At 40.7% G+C, this 18427-nt stretch overlaps 4 protein-coding genes across 6 annotated transcripts; 2 read left to right on the top strand and 2 right to left on the bottom strand.

Annotated features, from left to right (window-relative positions):
• Positions 1-112: 112 nt before the first annotated feature.
• On the top strand, positions 113-7983 carry LOC135128739 (anaphase-promoting complex subunit 1). Of its 3 annotated transcripts, XM_064055798.1 has the most exons (21): positions 114-305; positions 356-405; positions 838-1219; positions 1267-1659; positions 1712-1995; positions 2081-2229; positions 2287-2490; positions 2539-2728; positions 2776-2936; positions 2986-3122; positions 3174-3446; positions 3499-4103; positions 4158-4792; positions 4900-5663; positions 5742-5960; positions 6142-6268; positions 6322-6523; positions 6579-6720; positions 6773-7115; positions 7165-7492; positions 7545-7983. In XM_064055798.1, the coding sequence occupies exons 2-21, from the start codon at positions 382-384 to the stop codon at positions 7938-7940; spliced, it is 5958 nt and encodes a 1985-aa protein (XP_063911868.1). In that variant the 5' UTR covers positions 114-305; positions 356-381; the 3' UTR covers positions 7941-7983. The 3 variants fall into 3 exon arrangements, with proteins under 3 accessions (XP_063911869.1, XP_063911868.1, XP_063911867.1); XM_064055799.1 differs by having other exon boundaries at positions 113-405; positions 5754-5960; XM_064055797.1 differs by having other exon boundaries at positions 114-405.
• Positions 7984-8446: 463 nt separating this feature from the next.
• Pen (Pendulin) lies at positions 8447-11228 on the bottom strand. Its single transcript, XM_064055803.1, has 8 exons — positions 10738-11228; positions 10518-10574; positions 10298-10463; positions 10096-10243; positions 9362-9932; positions 9128-9310; positions 8749-9078; positions 8447-8696 (listed from the first exon to the last, which is right to left on the bottom strand). Exons 2-8 carry the CDS (start codon positions 10569-10571, stop codon positions 8604-8606), a joined length of 1545 nt encoding a protein of 514 aa, XP_063911873.1. The 5' UTR covers positions 10572-10574; positions 10738-11228; the 3' UTR covers positions 8447-8603.
• Positions 11229-11388: 160 nt separating this feature from the next.
• Positions 11389-13482, top strand: Cct8 (Chaperonin containing TCP1 subunit 8). Its single transcript, XM_064055802.1, has 4 exons — positions 11389-11553; positions 11659-12579; positions 12634-13068; positions 13121-13482. Exons 1-4 carry the CDS (start codon positions 11494-11496, stop codon positions 13337-13339), a joined length of 1635 nt encoding a protein of 544 aa, XP_063911872.1. The 5' UTR covers positions 11389-11493; the 3' UTR covers positions 13340-13482.
• An 85-nt stretch (positions 13483-13567) lies between these two features.
• On the bottom strand, positions 13568-16935 carry LOC135128741 (putative bifunctional UDP-N-acetylglucosamine transferase and deubiquitinase ALG13). Its single transcript, XM_064055801.1, has 8 exons — positions 16638-16935; positions 16408-16595; positions 16205-16359; positions 15883-16155; positions 14843-15065; positions 14624-14789; positions 14305-14569; positions 13568-14253 (listed from the first exon to the last, which is right to left on the bottom strand). The coding sequence occupies exons 1-8, from the start codon at positions 16761-16763 to the stop codon at positions 13757-13759; spliced, it is 1893 nt and encodes a 630-aa protein (XP_063911871.1). The 5' UTR covers positions 16764-16935; the 3' UTR covers positions 13568-13756.
• Between the last annotated feature and the right edge of the window lie 1492 nt (positions 16936-18427).

Below are 18427 nucleotides of genomic sequence, written 5' to 3'. Positions count from 1 at the left end.
CACTAAATGTCAGTTATTCTAGGGGATTCAGGGCTGCCAAAAGCCACTCACAACCCAATTTTTAATTATTTCTCATATTTTTAAGCAAACCAATTTTTTGCTTAATTTTGTAACCAGAAACGGTATTTAAAAAAAATGTTTTTAAACTTCATCTCTGTGCCGATCTCTCGAACCGCAATGCGCTGTTTGGTACTAAATTTTTTTCGAGTTACTATTGGTAGCATTGCGTGATTGTTGATTGTTGAGGTTATAAAAAATACCGTCGATTGAAACGGAAAAAGTTTTAACAAAAGTGTAAAACCGCTGTAATCTTGAATGTGAGTTGGTGTTACGAAATTAATTATTGAAATTGTAGCAAATCTGGATGACAAAGTAGAAATAATGATTGCTGCCTCAGATCCACAGGTTAGTACTTGCTTTAGTTTTTGGGGCTTTCTGCTTGGAATTTGTACACCCACAGTCACAGTCTCATTTCAGTGTATAAAACAATTTAATATAATTATAGATGTCAGATTTCTCAGTAAAAATTATGGGTGTTCAGTGGCGTACTTCGAAATTTCATTACAATATTAATACAGGAAATATATTTTTAAAAATTCAAGTTACATACATATTTTGTAAAACCGTAACGAATGTCTTTGAAATTTTGGCAAAATGTAAGCATTGATTTAATAAATACTAAACAATGATGTAAAATGTACGTACGTATTTATCCCCTTCAGAAAGATGATGACGTCATCTGAAAAATTATTAATTAATAAGAGTTTATTAAAATAGGAAATTGAAGTGAGTTCTTCCGGTAAATTGATTGCTGAATCTTTTTTAAAAAATGCTCAGGAATTTGTTCCAAGTGGACGGCAGCAAGCATTAAAACATCCAGGACGAGGTCAGTTTGTCCCTAAAAAGTCCTTTGGTGAAACCGAAGATTTACTCCTCGATAAATTGGAAAAGGTTTCGCTGAAAGAACGCAAAGAACCCGAGTGGTGGTTATTACGTAAAGCCCCCATTGGTCAATTCAAGGAAAATTGGTCCAATCGATCCAAGAACGGCGACAAAGATTGTTTCCACTCAAACTTTAACAAGTCTTTCTACAGACAGGATGTTCACGACAAATCCTGCAGTTTCAAAAGTTTCGAACACTCTCACAAGACAGATAAACGAGCGTCTGACAACATTTCCAGATTTTCAACTAAGCAAGAAAATGTGTGTAGCTCCTGTGGTAAGAATGAGTTCTTTCAAGAACTAGTGGTTGAGTGATTGTTGTAGGAGCGAATAGCGTTAAAAATCGACTTAATTTCATGGAAGATGAGCTATACGTGAAAGGAAACACGGTGATTTGGTCGAGAGGTTTAGACAGCTGTGACAATTTAGACAATGGAAGAAAAACTATTTGTGCCTATACCTCGTCTCTACCCATTAAACACGCGATTTGGTGTACTTTTTATTGCGAACACCCTGCCTACGAAACTGATCTATTTCCGGTTTACAATAAACAGGAGGACTCATCAGGGGTGCCGGTTCCGTCAGTTTGCATTGTTGATGCGCACAACATCCAGGTTTTTACTCAAAAAGGAGAAGATTTTGTTACGGCGTTGCCGTTTCAGATTGAAAAAATATGGAACATCAAGTACGGGATTTTTCTGGAGAAAGAAATGGACGGTGAGAGTGTCAAAAAAAAAAATTGCGCAAGCTTTAACTGTTTTTTGTCTAGGACACATTTCGACTCTCGAAAACAAACCCTCTTTATATTCGCTAGCTTTTCCACTGGATGAAGTGTGTCCTGTGGTCATGAATATAGGTTCACATATACAAGTTTTGAGCAACAATTTTAAATTGGTGTATACGAACGAAGATCCAAGTATTTGTTTGATGTATGATATTCAAACTAGACAGCACAGCGTTTATTACGTTCGTAGGGTCACAAGTCAAGAGAAAATAGATTTCGTGCAGAAGATTAACAGTACTTTTCATTCCGCTGCTAGTTTATCCAATAAGGTAAAATAATTAAGAAATGTGATCATTACGGTCGCGGTCGTACGAAATGAGCTCATTGCCCACTCATAGTGTAATTTTTTTGTAGCTGAAAAGCCGTTACTCAATGTGGGAGTGTGTCAAAAACAGCAACTACTTGAACGTTCCAAGCCCCATTAGTAGTCGTCCTGGAAGCGTCGCCAGTTTCTACAACCAAGTCCACCACTCCAAGTCGCAAAGTTCGATGGCCACAGTCAGGTAAGGGAGTAATAAGAGTGGCTTGGGGTCATAAAATCGCCATAAAAATGATTTTAGCCGTTGTCAATCCCCTGCCACTTCTTCGGTTGGCAGCCCTTGGCTCCAAATGGCGTCTCGTTTGAACACCTCTGTGCCGTGTGGAGGAAACAACTACGCCCAATCAGAGTGCTCATTTTTTGACAGTTCTAAACTTATGACTTATCTTAACTCAAGTCCGGTGATATGTCTAGAGCACCTCTGGACTGACCCAAACCTAACCCAGTAATACCGCAATTTTTGAAATTTTGGTTGTTCATTTTCGATTTTTAGCGACGACACGACGTCGAGTTCTGCTTCGAAAGTGTTTTTGTGTGACGACTTCACAGATCAGTGGTACCTGTGTTACGTTTTGCCCATCAAGTGTCAATTGTGTATGGTTCAAATTGACTTTTCAGACGCTAGCAATATTAGGTTTGGGATGATGAACCATATTAGCGCTAAAGACGCGGTTCCTGTTCCGGTAAGTTTCGTTGCTTAGCATTTAACAAGTAGTTATTTTATTTGTAGACGATACGTGTGTTGGCTGTGTTGGAGCACAACGGAAACGTGAGTCTCTACTCTGGTCTTACCCTTGTGGGTAAACTACACATTGGTGGCACTCTTGTCCAACACACACCGTCTCCGTACGTTCGGAGGAATCTATCAAACTTCACTTCGCCGTTTCCGAGGTATTTTATAATTTAATAAATTTTCGTGTCGTTTGAATGCGGTTTCTAGACGAAGCAGCCTTTTGCCGCACTGCAAACCCAGCGATCCGAAATTCGACGAACACTTACTCTCCCCCGTGATGCCAGAGACGTCGAATGTGCCACCTAGAAGTGGTAACATCCTTCAGTTGAATTTCCAGATTGAAAGTAACTTTGTCGTTGTTTGAATTTTACCGTATTCATCGTTTTCTTTTCAAGATAATTTACCAAAAGCGGTACTGAACGGTTTGCGCGACCCCATAGAAAATCGAATTACGCTTCGGTACTCAGATGGTACCTACTATAGAATAAATTTGCCGCCGCTGACTGCACACCCTTTAATCGAAAGTTGTATAGTGGGCTTGAAACAGTGCCTAAGCAGGGACGTGATTTCAGTGGTTTTGACGAAGTGGTACGCTACAAGGAACGCTCTGGGTGCACAAGACATGAACCTGGAACAAGAGTGGAATAATTTTCAGGGGTTACTTTTGGGTAAAAATTGTCACAGAACTAAAATCACAAACCCTTGTTACTATTTTTACAGAACTTCTGGGCTACGAACAACAAGGTGTTAGTATCAATGAAGACTGTCCAGTCACTCCGTTAAGTAACCCAAAAAAACTGAAACACTCGACGTCAGGAAACGACGACGATTGGGTCTACCTCACCAATTCCATTCACGAAACAAAAATCTCACAGTGTTTGAAACACAACTTACGTCTGGCGGGTACAACGAAGCCTTCAATCACCAATGTGAAGAACACGTCGCAGATAAACGTCAATTCGATTTTGTTTCCTTCGATAAAATTGGTCCATTTTTGCTTGCACTTGTTGTATGAGGATTTAAAGTTGAACGTGTTGCGATCGGAAGATTTGAAACTATTGGGGGTGTTTTTGAACAAGTTGTCGCGCGATTTGGGTCTGGTTGAGTATTCGGTCCACTATTGGAAAGATTTCCCGGACATTTGTACCATAAGGTCGTCGGAAATTGTTGGACCTAGTGAAAGAAAATTCGTGAATGAGTGTGCATTTGTGGATAAGAAACCAGCGAGTGTGATGAACTTTATCTACGATTTAATGCAAGGAGGGGAGACTGGTCATTATCCGTTCGTAAATCACGTAAATAATAGGTCGAGGGATATAATCGAGGTAGTGTTGACGCTCCATAAGTTTTACCAATATATTTTTTGTGTTCTTTGACAGATCTGCGGTGTCATTTTCAAACAGCTCCACTCCACCAACACCACCTTAATTAAATATCTAGAACCGAACTTTTCGCTAAGCGAGCACCTCATCCTAGACGAAGAACTGGTCTCTCCGGGACGGACTCCAGCGGAACAAGCAGTTCTACTAATGACTGCTAAAAATATCACCGTCAGGGACATAGACACTCTACCTCCGGCTATCTACCTTCTCATGTATAGTACTCTGTGGAAGTGCCGAACCGAACCTCCGTCTGACTTACCAGTGGAAGCATATTATCTCCTGTGGAGGGACGATTTGGCTGCACAAGCCAAGCAAATGCAAGACGAGAAGTCAGACGGAAGTAACGACAAGAACGGGATGTTCACTTCGCAATTACAAGGGATTGTTCCAACGTCCAAGCAGGTAGATGGGGAACAACAAGACGGTATGGAGGATATCGAAAGTCCGTTGATTAAGTTGCGTTTTCCGGATGACATGAGGGTAGCGGAGGCTCGGAAGATGTTACAGAGCTCGAAACCTGTGCCCATTGTGCTAGTACAAAGGCCGGATGTTTCGGATCACGATTTCATCGAGGAGCAGGAGAAGCACTTGTATGCGATATGTACAAGAACTATGGCTTTGTCGCCCGGAAGGTAATAATTTTTATATGGCATGTTATCGTACTTTTGGAGGTGAATGTACTAATGTGCTTAACCATCTTTATACAATGACTAACCAATTTAAACTTAAACCATTACAGAGGCATGTTCACCCTGAGAACATCCACCCCCGTTATCACCGAACCCCTCCAAACTCCCCAGCTGTGCCTCGCCGGCAAAGCGCCCCCCAAAGGCACCACCGTCGAACTCAACCACATCGACACCCCTTCCAACATGAACCTGTGGCCTTTATACCACAACGGCGTCGCCAACGGTCTCCGAATAACCCCCAACGCACACAGCATCGACAACACCTGGATCATCTTCAACAAACCTAAAGGCTCCATGGAACAACAAATGGAACACGCAGGTTTCCTCATGGCCCTAGGTCTCAACGGCCACTTGAAAAACTTGAACGTCCTCAACACCTACGACTACTTGGCGAAACTCCACGAAATGACCAGTATTGGGATACTGTTAGGACTCTCAGCGGCCTTCCGAGGCACTTGCGACCTAAGCATGACGAAAATGCTGAGTCTACACCTGGAAGCTCTCCTTCCTCCGACGTCCATGGAGCTGGACGTCCACCAGAACGTCCAAGTCGCCGGACTTCTGGGGATCGGACTGGTGTACCAGGGGACGTCGCATCGACACATCATCGAGGTTTTATTGTCGGAAATCGGGCGTCCTCCGGGACCAGAAATGGAGAACAGTGTGGACAGAGAGTCGTATTCGTTGGCGGCGGGGTTGTCGCTGGGGTTGGTCACGTTGAAGCAGGGGAGCTGCTCGCTGGGGTTGTCGGATTTGAATATTTCGGATCGGTTGCACTATTACATGGTGGGGGGGAACAGGAGGCCTCTGACTGGTGAGTTAATTAAATGAGGTTTAATCGTGTGATTTTTCCGAAAATTTGTTGTTTAAATGAAGAGATTTATATTTTCAGGGGCTCAAAAAGACAAATACAAGGTGCCTTCGTTCCAAATTCGCGAAGGTTCGTCAGTGAATTTGGATGTGACGGCACCGGGGGCGACGATAGCCTTGGGGCTGATGTACCTGGGTACCGGAAACAAGGCTGTGGCGGATTGGATGGCACCGCCTGAGACGCAGTATTTGTTGGATTTTGTCAGGCCTGATTTTCTCATGTTTAGAATTTTAGCTCGAGGTAAAGCTACTCGAGATTCTGGTGGCGCATGATTACGTATTCAAAATTATAATTGGCATAAAAACAACTTTAAATCAGATATTACCCTCAATAAGTATACTTTTTAACCAAGTTACGGAGAATGCGTAAACCGCCGCCAGACCGTTGGAACATTCTGTATAATTTTCGAGTACACTTGCAGCGTTAATTCTCTGGAACGACATCGAACCCACTCAGGAATGGGTCGAAAGCCAAGTTCCGAGCACCATTAGACCCTACTGCATGATTAAACCCACCTCGAATTCGAACATAGATTACGAAGCTATGAAGTAAGTCGCCGTGATTAAAAAAAAAATAAAAGCACTTAAGTCACATTTTATAGCCAAGCCTACTGTAACATCGTAACAGGGGCTTGCTTCGCTCTAGCCCTCAAGTTTGCCGGTTCGGCAGACGAAGATGCCTTCCAGACCTTGCTACACTTTTGCCACATGTTCACGAATCTTACGATTAAGTCGATTGCCGAATTAGCGGGTAAACCAACCGTGGAGATGTGTCTCAACGTGCTTCTACTCTCAACTTCCATGGTAACAATTTGTCGTGTACCGCATTTTTTTAATAGCTACCGTAAATTTGGTGTAGGTAATGGCCGGAACTGGTAACCTTGATATAATGCGCCTCGTGCGTCTCCTTCGACGAAGAGTAGGTGTCGCTAGTAGCGCTGTGGTCACTTATGGCTCCCACTTGGCAATGCATATGGCCCTAGGATTATTATTCTTAGGAGGTACAATGTCTAGAATTAGGCGAAATATTGACTAATTGTGTTGTTTCGGTAGGTGGTAGGTATACTTTGTCCAATTCACCTCAAAACGTCGCAGCTTTAATATGCGCTTTTTACCCGAAGTTCCCCACTCACAGTAACGACAACAGGTACCACCTCCAAGCCTTCCGCCACCTCTACGTTCTGGCGGTCGAACCACGCTTGATCATCCCCAAGGAGGTTCATTCTGGCAAAAGTTGTTACGCTTCATTGACTGTCGTTAAAATCGACGGCAAAACGTCATTCGTGAAGGGGCCTGGGATCATTCCCAATCTTGAGACTTTGCAGAAGGTCGCCGTCGACGATGACAGATACTGGCCAGTGGTGTTCAAAAGGGGACAAAACTGGGATGCTTTGACGTAAGTTTTTGTAGGTGCGCTAGAAAAAAATAAAAGTGCGTTCTTTCAGAACTATTTTGTCTACGAATGGGTTCATCGAGGTGAAACAACGAGCTGGTTGCCTTAGTTATTTGGCAGATAAACTCGGGTATCATAGCCAGTTGGCGAAAACGTTAACCCAGTCGGAGATGGTACCATGGGACCCTCCGGCGTCGTCAATTGTTTCTTTTACACACGATCAAGCGATCAAGTTCTTCTGCGATCATTTCCTGGCGGTAGACAACGAACAGTCGACGGCGGAAGAGTTACGGGTGAGGAAGATTTTAACCAAAGCGACGTACGATGCAGTTGTGAAAGATAAACTGATAATAGTACCTGTAATTAGTTTTCTTCTTAAGGTATTTTTTTTTTATTGATTTGATAATTTAAAACTGACGATTGATTCTTTAGGTCATCTCTGACATGAAGATGCTCCCAAATTCTACAAATCTTTGGCAGATCAAACTAATTTTTGCTCAAATATTGTCCACTTCGTTATCGTGTAATCTCATTTCTCCTGAAGTGGTACTTTCCGTAAAACAACAAATAACGGATACGTTGGAAAACTGGGAGGGCTCTCTTGTGGAACCATTGCAAGCTTATTTGAACGGCGACGAATCTATTTGTGAACCAGATGTCTTTCCTAGATTAGCCATGTATGTGATATTTTATGATATTCCGTTTAAGTACGATTGTTGCGGGATGGAAATTTTGGAAGCTATGTTGAAAATTCAGAAGAAATTTTCTGTTACAACGTTGGATAAGATGATGAAATTTAAATTTAAGGTACCTACTTGTAAATACTAGAACGTATTTTTATAAGCAAAGTAAATAAAAATCACAAACTGTTTCACACTTGTGTAAACCCAGAACAATAGACCATTAAGTTAAACTTCATGCGATAAGGTCTTAAACGTGACCCGCACAAGTTCTGATTAAATTTTGAACACATTTCGCCATTTGGTTTATCGCAAAATAAAATGTATTATTCAAAATAGTTGTTGGCGTGGTAGGTCATAAAGGTTATAATTTAAAAAAAAGACACAAATTTCGTGATAACAACGGCAAACTTTTAAATTAGACCACGGGCGGACACATTTTTGAAAAGACAATTAAAATGTAAAAATATTTCATAATTTTAAAATTATTCCTTGATGTACTGTCAACTGTACTTGGAATTTTCTCAGCCATCTGCGTCAACAACCACTTTGGAATAAATGATAACTTCTTCATCCCATTTTTTTGTGGTTTATCATTTTTTACACTGTAACGACAAAAGTTCGAGTTACACTAGGCAAAGAAAACAAATCTGGTTTTTGTGTATTACTTTTATTGCCAAAATGTAAACTGGGTAATAAATTTTGATCATTGAAACTTAAATTACGCAAAATATGCTATAAAAATACAAAAAGATAAATTATCAATAGTAAGGAATGACAGATCATTATAAACTTGGAATTTCTGGAAGCTTCAGAAAGAAAATGGTGTCTGGTCAGTCATGCTTGGAGTATTAAATTGAATTTGTCCATTAGTAACACTAGCAGTCACTGCTTCCTCTTCACCCTACAAAAAATAAATAAATAAAAACACCTACAAACCAAGTTAAAAATCCCACCTCAGCGAAATAATTCTCAATGATGTGCAACGCCCGTTCGTAAACCTTTTCGTTATCATGTGACTGCAAAGCCTCAATACCATCCAAACCACCACATTCCTCAATCATAACGGCCACTTTTTCCGCCTGGTCAACCTTAGCAGCGGCCCCTAGAATATTATTTAGACCTTCCAGAACAACAATAATGGTCTTGCTGTCTTTTGAATTTAATAGATTACACATGGGCTTCAAGGCTCCCATTTCTACCAACTGACCCAACTGGGCCGCAGTACCACCACTCGTGAAATTAGTGACAGCCCATGCGGCCTCTTTCTGAGATTTGAAGTCACCCTGAAACCACAAAGTCAAATTTGTTCATTTAACTACATTGATAAAGTACTGTCTGCAAGACGTTAAGAAGGAATGGCATGATTCCAGCATCCAGTACTTTCTGAATCTGTTCGCTGTTGCCGGCGGTGACATTCGAAACGGTCCAAGCGGCCTCCTTGACAATATTTAGCTTACTGTATTGGAGAAGGCGGATCATGCAGTCCAGTGCTCCCGCGTTGATCACCATGTCAGTCTGTTACATATTTTTGTGTCAAAACTGTGACATTTTTGGGTGTTTACAAACCTGAAGGTCATTTCCCGTGACGATGTTGCCCACAGCCCTCAACGCTGGCGTGAGAACCGTGCTCTCTTCGCTGTACAGAAGCATAACTAAACGATCGATCAATCCCGTATCCAAAACGGCTTGGATTTTCTCGTTGCTGCCATCCGTCATATAGCTTAAGGCCCAACATGTGTCGGCTAACACGTCTTTGTCTTCGCTACATAACAACTTCGCCAAATACGGCAACGCTGGTTTCACTAGGTCGAAATTGGGGTAGGGATTTTTGTTGCGGCAGAGATTTGACAACACCCAGCAGATGTTTCGCATCAACGATAGCGGTGTGGTCGGTTTGATTAGGTTCAAGAGGTTCGGTAAAATCCCGTAGTTTAGCACCAAGTCGCGATTCTCTGGGCCGTCGCCTGCGATGTTGCCGATTGCCCAGATCGCTTGTTCCACCACGTCGGTCCGTGACGACGACAGGAGTTGTTGTAGTCTGGGTAAAGCTCCTTCTTGGACTACGGCGGCCGTTTGCTCGGAGGTTCCTGAAGCTATGTTGGTCAGCGCCCAGCAGGCCTCAAATTGCAGAGATGGACTGAAATTATTTAATTACGGGTTGGTCATTAAAAAAAAATCAAGAAAATTATTAAATTGACATCTATGGGACCAGACAATACAAATCAATTCTTTACACCCTAAACAGCATACTTCTTGACATTTGCTCATTTAAAAAAGGAATTATGGTTAAAACGACTCACCAGTCAGTTTTCCCTAAAAATTCGACACAACGTGGGACCACCCCCAAGCGAATCATGTGGTCAATAGGCGGATTCCTCTCGCGACTTAAAATTTTACGGCAGGCCTGAGTTGCTTTAAATTGTAGATTCTCGTCAGGATTCATCATTCCTGTAACAATTGTGATTAAGTTTAAAAGAAACAGCGTTTAGCTGGAAGTTTTACCCCACAAAATGTCTTCTGCTGTCATGCTAGTAGGCGAAGTGTTATTTTCTTGTAGTGGGGTTGAGCCTTCTTCTTGCAATGATATGTTCCTCCGTTTCAGTAACTGATCTTCCTTTTTGGCTTTCCTAAGTTCTATAGTTTGACCTGCACGTCTGCGACGCATCTCCTGCAATAAGTCTCAAATTACAACTAAATTCTTGGAATTCAACAAGTGAATTACCTCAGAGTCTTTGCCTTTATTCTTGAAAGAGCGGATTCTGTTTTCGTCTCCCATTTTCTGAAAATATTTACTTTAAAACACGACTTTGCAAAGCTAAATGAAGAACTTGAAGAAAAAAAAGAGTTTTTGGATAGGTGTGAGGTTAAACACACAAAAGTGGCGAAATGTTGGATCAGGGTAACAAATGCGTTAGACATATCGAATAAAGGTTGTTACTCACCACTGAATGTAGTATATCGACGACAAACAAAAATATTACTAAAAAACTTTGAAATTCCTTGCACAAATTTCCGTTAAGTTCTTGTTCTTCCGATTATCTCAAAAATTGTTGGATGCTCACAATGACTTATAATTCACCAATACGAGAACAGTAATGGTGTCTAAAATTAGCCAATGAAAAGTAAACAGTGTAGATGGTGCCTTGTGATTGGTGAAGAAAAAGCGCCAAAATGAAATAGGTGAACGAAAGAGGTGGAAGCATCACGAGATGCGTATCGGAGGTTTCCGTAACATTTTTACACTTCTTGAGTACGCTGTGCCTTCATTGTTCATTAAATTAATTTTATCACAATTTTATGCTCATCGAAACCGCTATTTATGAATGTTTTAACAAATATTTTACCAAAACAGACCGCCAAATCCTTCAGTTTCAAGCAAATCTGACACTTATTGCCAATTATGCAAATATGAAAATTGCGTGGTTAACTCTTCAGACGAGTCCTGGAACACATTGTACGAAAGCAAATACATCGCTTAAATACTTTTTTTCTTAAATAAATTCTTATTTTTCAGTTTTTCACCCACCGTTACTTTATTTCTACAAAAAACAGCACAATTTCAATTGTTTGGTAACCCGCACACCGTTTGGTTGGCACTTCCGTTGTCACTAAATTGAAGCCGAGACTGACATTTGAAGTGCTTTTTGTGCAAATTTTATTCGAATATTTTGGTAAATAAAGCTGATTAAACCCGCACCATGGCTCTACACGTCCCTAAAGCCCCCGGCTTTGCCCAGATGTTAAAAGAAGGCGCAAGGGTAAGCCCCGATTCCTATAAACCCCGAAAAAAGAGACATGTGGTCGATGTGGGAGTCGACCATGCCGGCAATCGACCCAAGTGACTAATCATTTCAAAATTTCAGCACTACTCCGGTCTTGAAGAGGCCGTCATTCGAAATATCGGCGCTTGCAAGGAGTTCGCGCACTCCGTGCGTTCAGCTTACGGCCCCAACGGCATGAACAAAATGGTCATCAACCACCTCGAGAAGCAGTTCGTAACCAGTGACGCCGCGACGATTATCAGAGAACTGGACATCGAGCATCCCGCGGCTAAATTGATGATTCTGGCTAGCGAAATGCAAGATTCGGAAGTGGGGGACGGAACAAACTTTGTTATAATTCTGGCGGGTGCTCTTTTGGAGGCTTCAGAAGAGTTGATCCGGTTGGGGGTGACTCCCACTGATATTGCAGAGGGTTATGAAAAAGCTCTAGAAAAGTGCCTTGAGATTCTCCCAAGTTTGGTTTGTTATGAAATTAAAGATTACCGCAACCACGCTGAAGTGGTTAAAGGAATTAAAACTTCAATTCAGTCCAAACAGTACGGGAGTGAAGACTTTTTAGCTGAGTTAGTTACAAAAGCTTGCATTTCTATTCTTCCGGAAGAGACCACGTTTAATGTGGACAATGTTCGCGTGTGTAAAGTATTGGGGTGTGGTTTACAGAGCTCGCAGGTTGTACAAGGGATGGTGTTTAAGCGGCACGTTGAGGGAGAAGTTACCAAAGCACAGGACGCAAAAATTGTTATATACAGTTGCGCCGTTGATATTCTCCAAACTGAAACTAAAGGCACTGTTTTGATTAAATCGGCTGACGAGTTGATGAATTTTAGTAGAGGAGAGGAGAATCTCTTGGAAATACAGATCAAAGCTATTGCTGACACTGGGGCTAAGGTGATTGTTGCTGGGGCCAAGTTTGGCGATATGGCGTTGCATTACATCCACAAGTATGGGTTGATGGCGGTTAGATTGAATTCTAAGTTTGATTTGAGGAGACTTAGTAAAACGGTAAGTGTTCCCTAGGATGTTTTTTTTTTTTTTTTAATTTAAAATGTCTTCAAGGTGGGTGCCACGGTTTTGCCGCGCCTCATCGCCCCCACGCCTCAAGAGCTCGGCTACTGCGACGTCGTTTGCGTTGAAGAACTCGGCGACACCCCAGTCGTAATATTCCGCTTGAACGGCAAAGAATCCCGCATTTCCACCGTAGTAATTCGCGGAGCAACCGACAACTACATGGACGATATTGAAAGAGCGATCGACGACGGTGTAAACACTTTCAAGGGGATATCGCGTAAGGGACAATTTGTGCCCGGTGCAGGCGCCACGGAAGCTGAATTAGCCCATCAGTTGACCCAATACGCGGACACTCTCCCTGGTTTGGAGCAGTACGCAGTAAGGAAATTCGCGACAGCGTTGGAGAGCTTCCCCAAAGCTTTGGCCGATAATAGCGGTCATCGCTCCACGGCGGTGTTGGAGAAGATCCTGGAGGCCCATCAGGTAAGATTACGTGTAGATGATTTCAGGAAATGCAGAATTTGCTTCCTTCCAGAACGGACAGAAGAACGTCGGTGTTGATATCGATGCCGAAAGCACGATTTGCGACGCGTTAGAAAAGAGTATTTTAGATTTGTATGTGTGCAAGTATTGGGGGCTTAAGTATGCGGTGAGTGCCGCCGCCACCATTCTTAGAGTAGATCAGATTATTATGGCTAAGAGAGCTGGAGGACCGAAACCACGGAAGGCCGCAGGCAGCGATGACGAATCTTAAAGTTTAGTTCAGTAACATATTAATAATGGAGTAAACGTGATACGAAAATGTTAGTAATGTTTTGTATTATGTTGGCACCAGCGGTTTGTATTATTTAATAGAATAAAAGCGACTAACCGAAATAAAGAATTTTGTATAAGTGACCGGTGTCCAGTTTGGCGGAAATTGTTTAGTTAACCTGTCCCATATTTGACACGTTTAGCAAATTAAGTGCAAAAAAATCTCCAATAGCGAACAAGAATATATTTTTATGAACGAAAGTAAACAAAATTCAATTCAGTGAAATCCAACAAGAAATTAATACTAACTGATCACAATAAACGTAAATAAATTTCTAATAAAATACAACAACAAAAAATGGTTTCTTTGATTAACTGAGTACATGGGTGAACACAATGACTATAAATAGGATTAGTTTTAGTTGCTTGGCATGTTTTGGTTGATGGGCGGCGGGAAAATAAACCCTTGCGAATTGATACCCATCGGGTACCAAGTGGTAGAAATAGTGGGTGAATAGTAATAAGGTGATGGTGGTACGTATTGCACGTCGACTGGTGGGGTATAAACTTGGTAGGGTGCAGCCACAGGCATTACCACATCAGCAACATCAGTAGGTGAGGCATAAATGACCGGAGTTCCCGGTGGAATAGGGATGACAGGCGAGAACACTTCCACGGGTTGTGTATTGGGTGGTAAAAAAGGCAGTGTTGGTCTTTCTTTAGCTGGAGGAGTTTCATAACTCTCAGCATACACAGGTGCGTCTTGGTAACATTCAACTTTTTCCTTGATTTCTTCTGGCTCCACTGGGAACTGAGCGTTTTGTGGGCTGTAGTCACCGTTATTGGCCCAGGAGGTGTAAAACCCGTTGTAGTTGTTGTCGACGTGATAATTGACCACATACGGATACTGCGAATCTAGAAATAAAATTGATGGTATTTTCGTAGTTTTGAAACGTGGTGAATCACCATGATACGGGACGACGTTTGGAGTGACAGGGGCGGACGCCACCATTGGTTTTAAACTAAAGTTGGGGGTACTGGGCGACGTCGCCGGCGGCTGAGACCAAACATACTTGTTAGACACTCCTGAAGCAGCGTTACTCCAAGGAGTCTCCCACATGAACTTGGTCATAGGCGACGGAATTTCTGGAGTAACTAGGAGATTATGCTGCGACAGTGGTGTCTCAGGCGGGGTTTCATCCATAGAAACCGAGCTACCATTTTGCATATGCTTAAAAAAAGCCAAAAAACGACGGTAAAACTGCCTCCTGCGCTACTTACTTACCAGTGGAACGCCGATAAAAGCGTCTATATCCTGGTCGACTTGCTCGGACGTGGTCGTCGGAGAGTCGCTTTTCATTCTCCGTTTGTCTTTACGTTTTTTCGGGAGTTTGTAAGCTTTATTGGTTGAGGGACTTTGAACCGGAGTCACAACCAAGTTTTTGGAAAATCTAGGGTGGCAGAAATTTAATTGGGTAGGGGTTTAGGTAGTACAATGTAACACCTGTAGGGCAGAGGCCACGGCTTTGCGTCGTTTTCCGGCGACAGGTCCGTGTAGTTCACTGTGCGCTTTTCTGCTAGCTTTGTAACATAGATGATACACTTGTTTTGGTCTTTGATTATTTCTTGGATGTAGCATTCGTAGGTTTCGCCGTTTTCGTTGAAAATACAGCGGGTTCCTAGGATGAGATTGTCGTCTCCGTAGTACCAGTCTCCTAAACGTAGCTCTAGGAACACAAAGCAACGAACGAATTTTTTTTAATCACTTTTTTTTTAATTCGCTACCGCTTCAAATGAAATGAGTAACCACGGTTTTCGGAATTAAGTTTAAAAACTGAACTAGTGATTACAGAACACCAGTTTTTCACTTAATTGTAAAAAACTGATGATGTCTCAAAATTCTTTGCATATATCAAAAAATTACACCCGCTTTTTTGAAAAATGATAAAATTTGATTTTGCGAATTTTTATTTATGACAACTTCTATACATTGAAACAAATATAGACAATACCGGTAACAGTGTAAGAAACTAAATGACAGCCTATAAATGAGTTTTGATACCCTGTAATATTTTTGTGTTTGTCTACGAACGAAAAATTGGAAAATCGGAAAATTCAAAAACAAAAAAATATATAATTGCATAAATATAAAATTGAAAATCGTAAAATCGACAAACCGAAAAACTAAAATTGAAAAAGCAAAAACTTGAAAAATTGCAAAAATCGGATAAGTAACTTTTAAAACGAAAAACTGTAAAATATATATTTATTATATTTTAATTGAAAATTTACCACGCTTACGATCAATTTAAAATGTCTTTAGCGTACGCTCAGGAAATTAGACGAGTTTTTGACAAAACTGTCGTTTTTTTTTTTTTTTTCAAAAACTTGGTGGTCGTTTTTGGATTTGATTTAAGTTGATTATTTACTATTTAACGTTAGTTTTAAAAATCAGTTAAAATATCTTTTTTATGTATTTGACGCGTTAAAATCTACTTTTTCTTCACAAAAAAGCAACGTGATTATTTAACAAGTTTCACTCACCTCTTCTCACTTCTGTCCAAGAATCATACTCTATGTTCCTGTAGATGGTTGGATCTAGAGCCTTGGCTACTTTAAAGGGAAATGGAGCGACATTTATTGCTTGGGCAACATCTTCACTCTTTTCGCCCTTCTCCACTTTCACCTTAACATCCGCATTATTCACTTGACCAAAAGACATAGAAACAAATTCCTTATCATACAACATCCCACGTACAATATCTTGTACTTTGGGAACTTTGAACACATCCTCATAGAGGATATTGTAAACAATGGCTGAAACAACGTCATCAAGGTACTTCAGCACACTCCCACAAACACTTACATTGACAGAACCCTGCATTCTGTATATGCTCCTTTTGGTGCACCACATCATAGTGGTCCTCATTCATCAAACAAAGAGTCAAGGACCTATCCTGGTTCCTGTTTGTTACATTTGCAGCCTTCTGATTTGTGGCATCATAGACAATAACATCACAACTACAGTAAAAAAAATAACCACTTTTCTTTAACATAATACAAACTTACTTGTATTTATGACTAACTATTTGGATCTCTATGTTACCACAAATCACCATGTGTTTCTCCAGTAGTTCGAGGTGGTCATACCACTGCTCCTCATCTTCCAGCAATTCCCAGAACTCAAAGTAGTGGCTCCTGCCATAATCTATACACTCTTTCCGGACTCTTTCGTGGTAAATCTGGCACTCAAACAACTACCCCAACGTGACGCGATTTTTGACTTAAGTTAGACCTACCTGTTCACTGACGGCCCTAAAGAGACACGTTTCATCGTAGGCTACATTCTTCCTGTACAGTCCTATGCAGTCCAGCCAGCTATCGACGGAAGCAGGGTTGCGGCCCTTTTTGGATTTCGTAGACATTTTGTTGGGAAAACTTGCTATGTGGAAACTCGCGGGAAACCAATTAGTTGATCTTCATGGTAGCTGCGTGGTGCGGGGTTGAATGGACGGGAATTATTTTTTCTAGGAGATCATGAATTGGGGGTTTGGAAAGGATATTTACTACCCTCAAGCCAAGCACGTGTTCGACTGTTGTTTCGAAAAACTGCTAAAAAACTAGTCGCTGGTAGTTGGCATGCGCAGTGCTCAGTGCACTTGGTGCAAGAAGTGAGACGCACTCTAATAATAAAGGTACGGGTAGTTCGTTATTTTTTATTTTTTTGACGGGCGAAGGAGATGGTTTTACGATAAAGTAGTGGAGGAGGGATGGGGCAGGTTTGGAAGGCTTCGTTTAAAAAGGTAAGTAAATAAAAGTTTTTTCGTTTATTTTTAAAGTACGATTTATAAGTAAGTTCACAATTGAAAATGATGCTTTATGGGTCAGAATTATTCTTTAGAATTTGTACTTTGATGAGCTGAATTGTTTCTTCGTGAATTTTCATGAAACACAGGGGCGACTCGTGACCTTTCAGTTCGGCATTACTGTAAAATGTCGCCATTCCAAGTGTAAGTGACCATAAATGTAGGATTTAAATATGTTGTGCAAGCATTTGTAAATAAAAACATTTTGTTAAACTACAAGTGATATCAACACAGTGCATATTTTATTTAATCATTTTGGGAGATGACGTCATCTGTATGTTGAAGGAGGTGGATTAAAATTGTATCTGGAAATTGATCAAGTTTGCTGACGTTGACACTTGTATTTTTTAAATTTGTGTACGTTCGGTTTCGGTCGATTTGATTTTTAATGAAAATCTGCTAAATACGTATATAATAAAGTAAATATGAATAAAATCCGCATATTCTGAAATAAAAAAGAACTTTTTCTTGTAAGGAAAAGTGAAAAAATTACAACTAACCAAAGGTAATTAAAAATATGTATAAATAATAGTTGGCGTGTATTGCCGGAAATATCCTAAGTTTCTGCAACAAAGTATCCATTTTTTGATGATTTGACGTAAACAAGATTTCTGAATTTTTCCCTTATTAGTTGTTCGACGTCTTTGTCGTCCTTTTGTCTTGTTGTATTTACTATGATTGATATGTTGCTTATGATGTGTATAATGTGTTGCCTACACGAAAGTATTTAGGCGCGAACAGAAAATAATTACTCCGTAAGCACAGATTACGGATACCAGATGGTTCACTTGTGGGCGTAACTGTCCGCAACTTTTCCGTGCGCATGACACTAAAATTGGTTCAGCACTTTTAAATCTCTTTGAAACTGGTTCGACAGATTAACACGCAAAATAATATTTACAATGAAGCAGATATAAGAATAAAAGTTTAGGTAATAATTCAGGGAATAAATAACATACAAGGATTAATTTCTACGTTTTTTGGTTACGAAGGGATTTTTTAAAAGTTTTAAAATAATCAGAAAATTAGTTAAATAAATACCTACCTGCATTAAACTGTATTGTAGTATCGTTTAGTAAATATATCTTGTCTATAATGCCTGATTTTGTAAATGAATAAGAGAGTAAAACATTTTCCCTTCTTTTCCTTTAAACTCGTTTCAGTCATTTACGGACAAACTATTTGTCAACTGTTTAACAACAAAGTTCAGAAAGGCAAGCGCA

This window comes from Zophobas morio, unplaced genomic scaffold, assembly GCF_036711695.1.
Source record: "Zophobas morio isolate AGI-343-1 ecotype UQ-CSIRO unplaced genomic scaffold, CSIRO_AGI_Zmor_V1 ptg000014l, whole genome shotgun sequence".
NCBI lineage: Eukaryota > Metazoa > Arthropoda > Insecta > Coleoptera > Tenebrionidae > Zophobas > Zophobas morio.
Note: the sequence above shows the minus strand (reverse complement) of the source record. Positions and strands in the feature narration are given on the sequence as shown.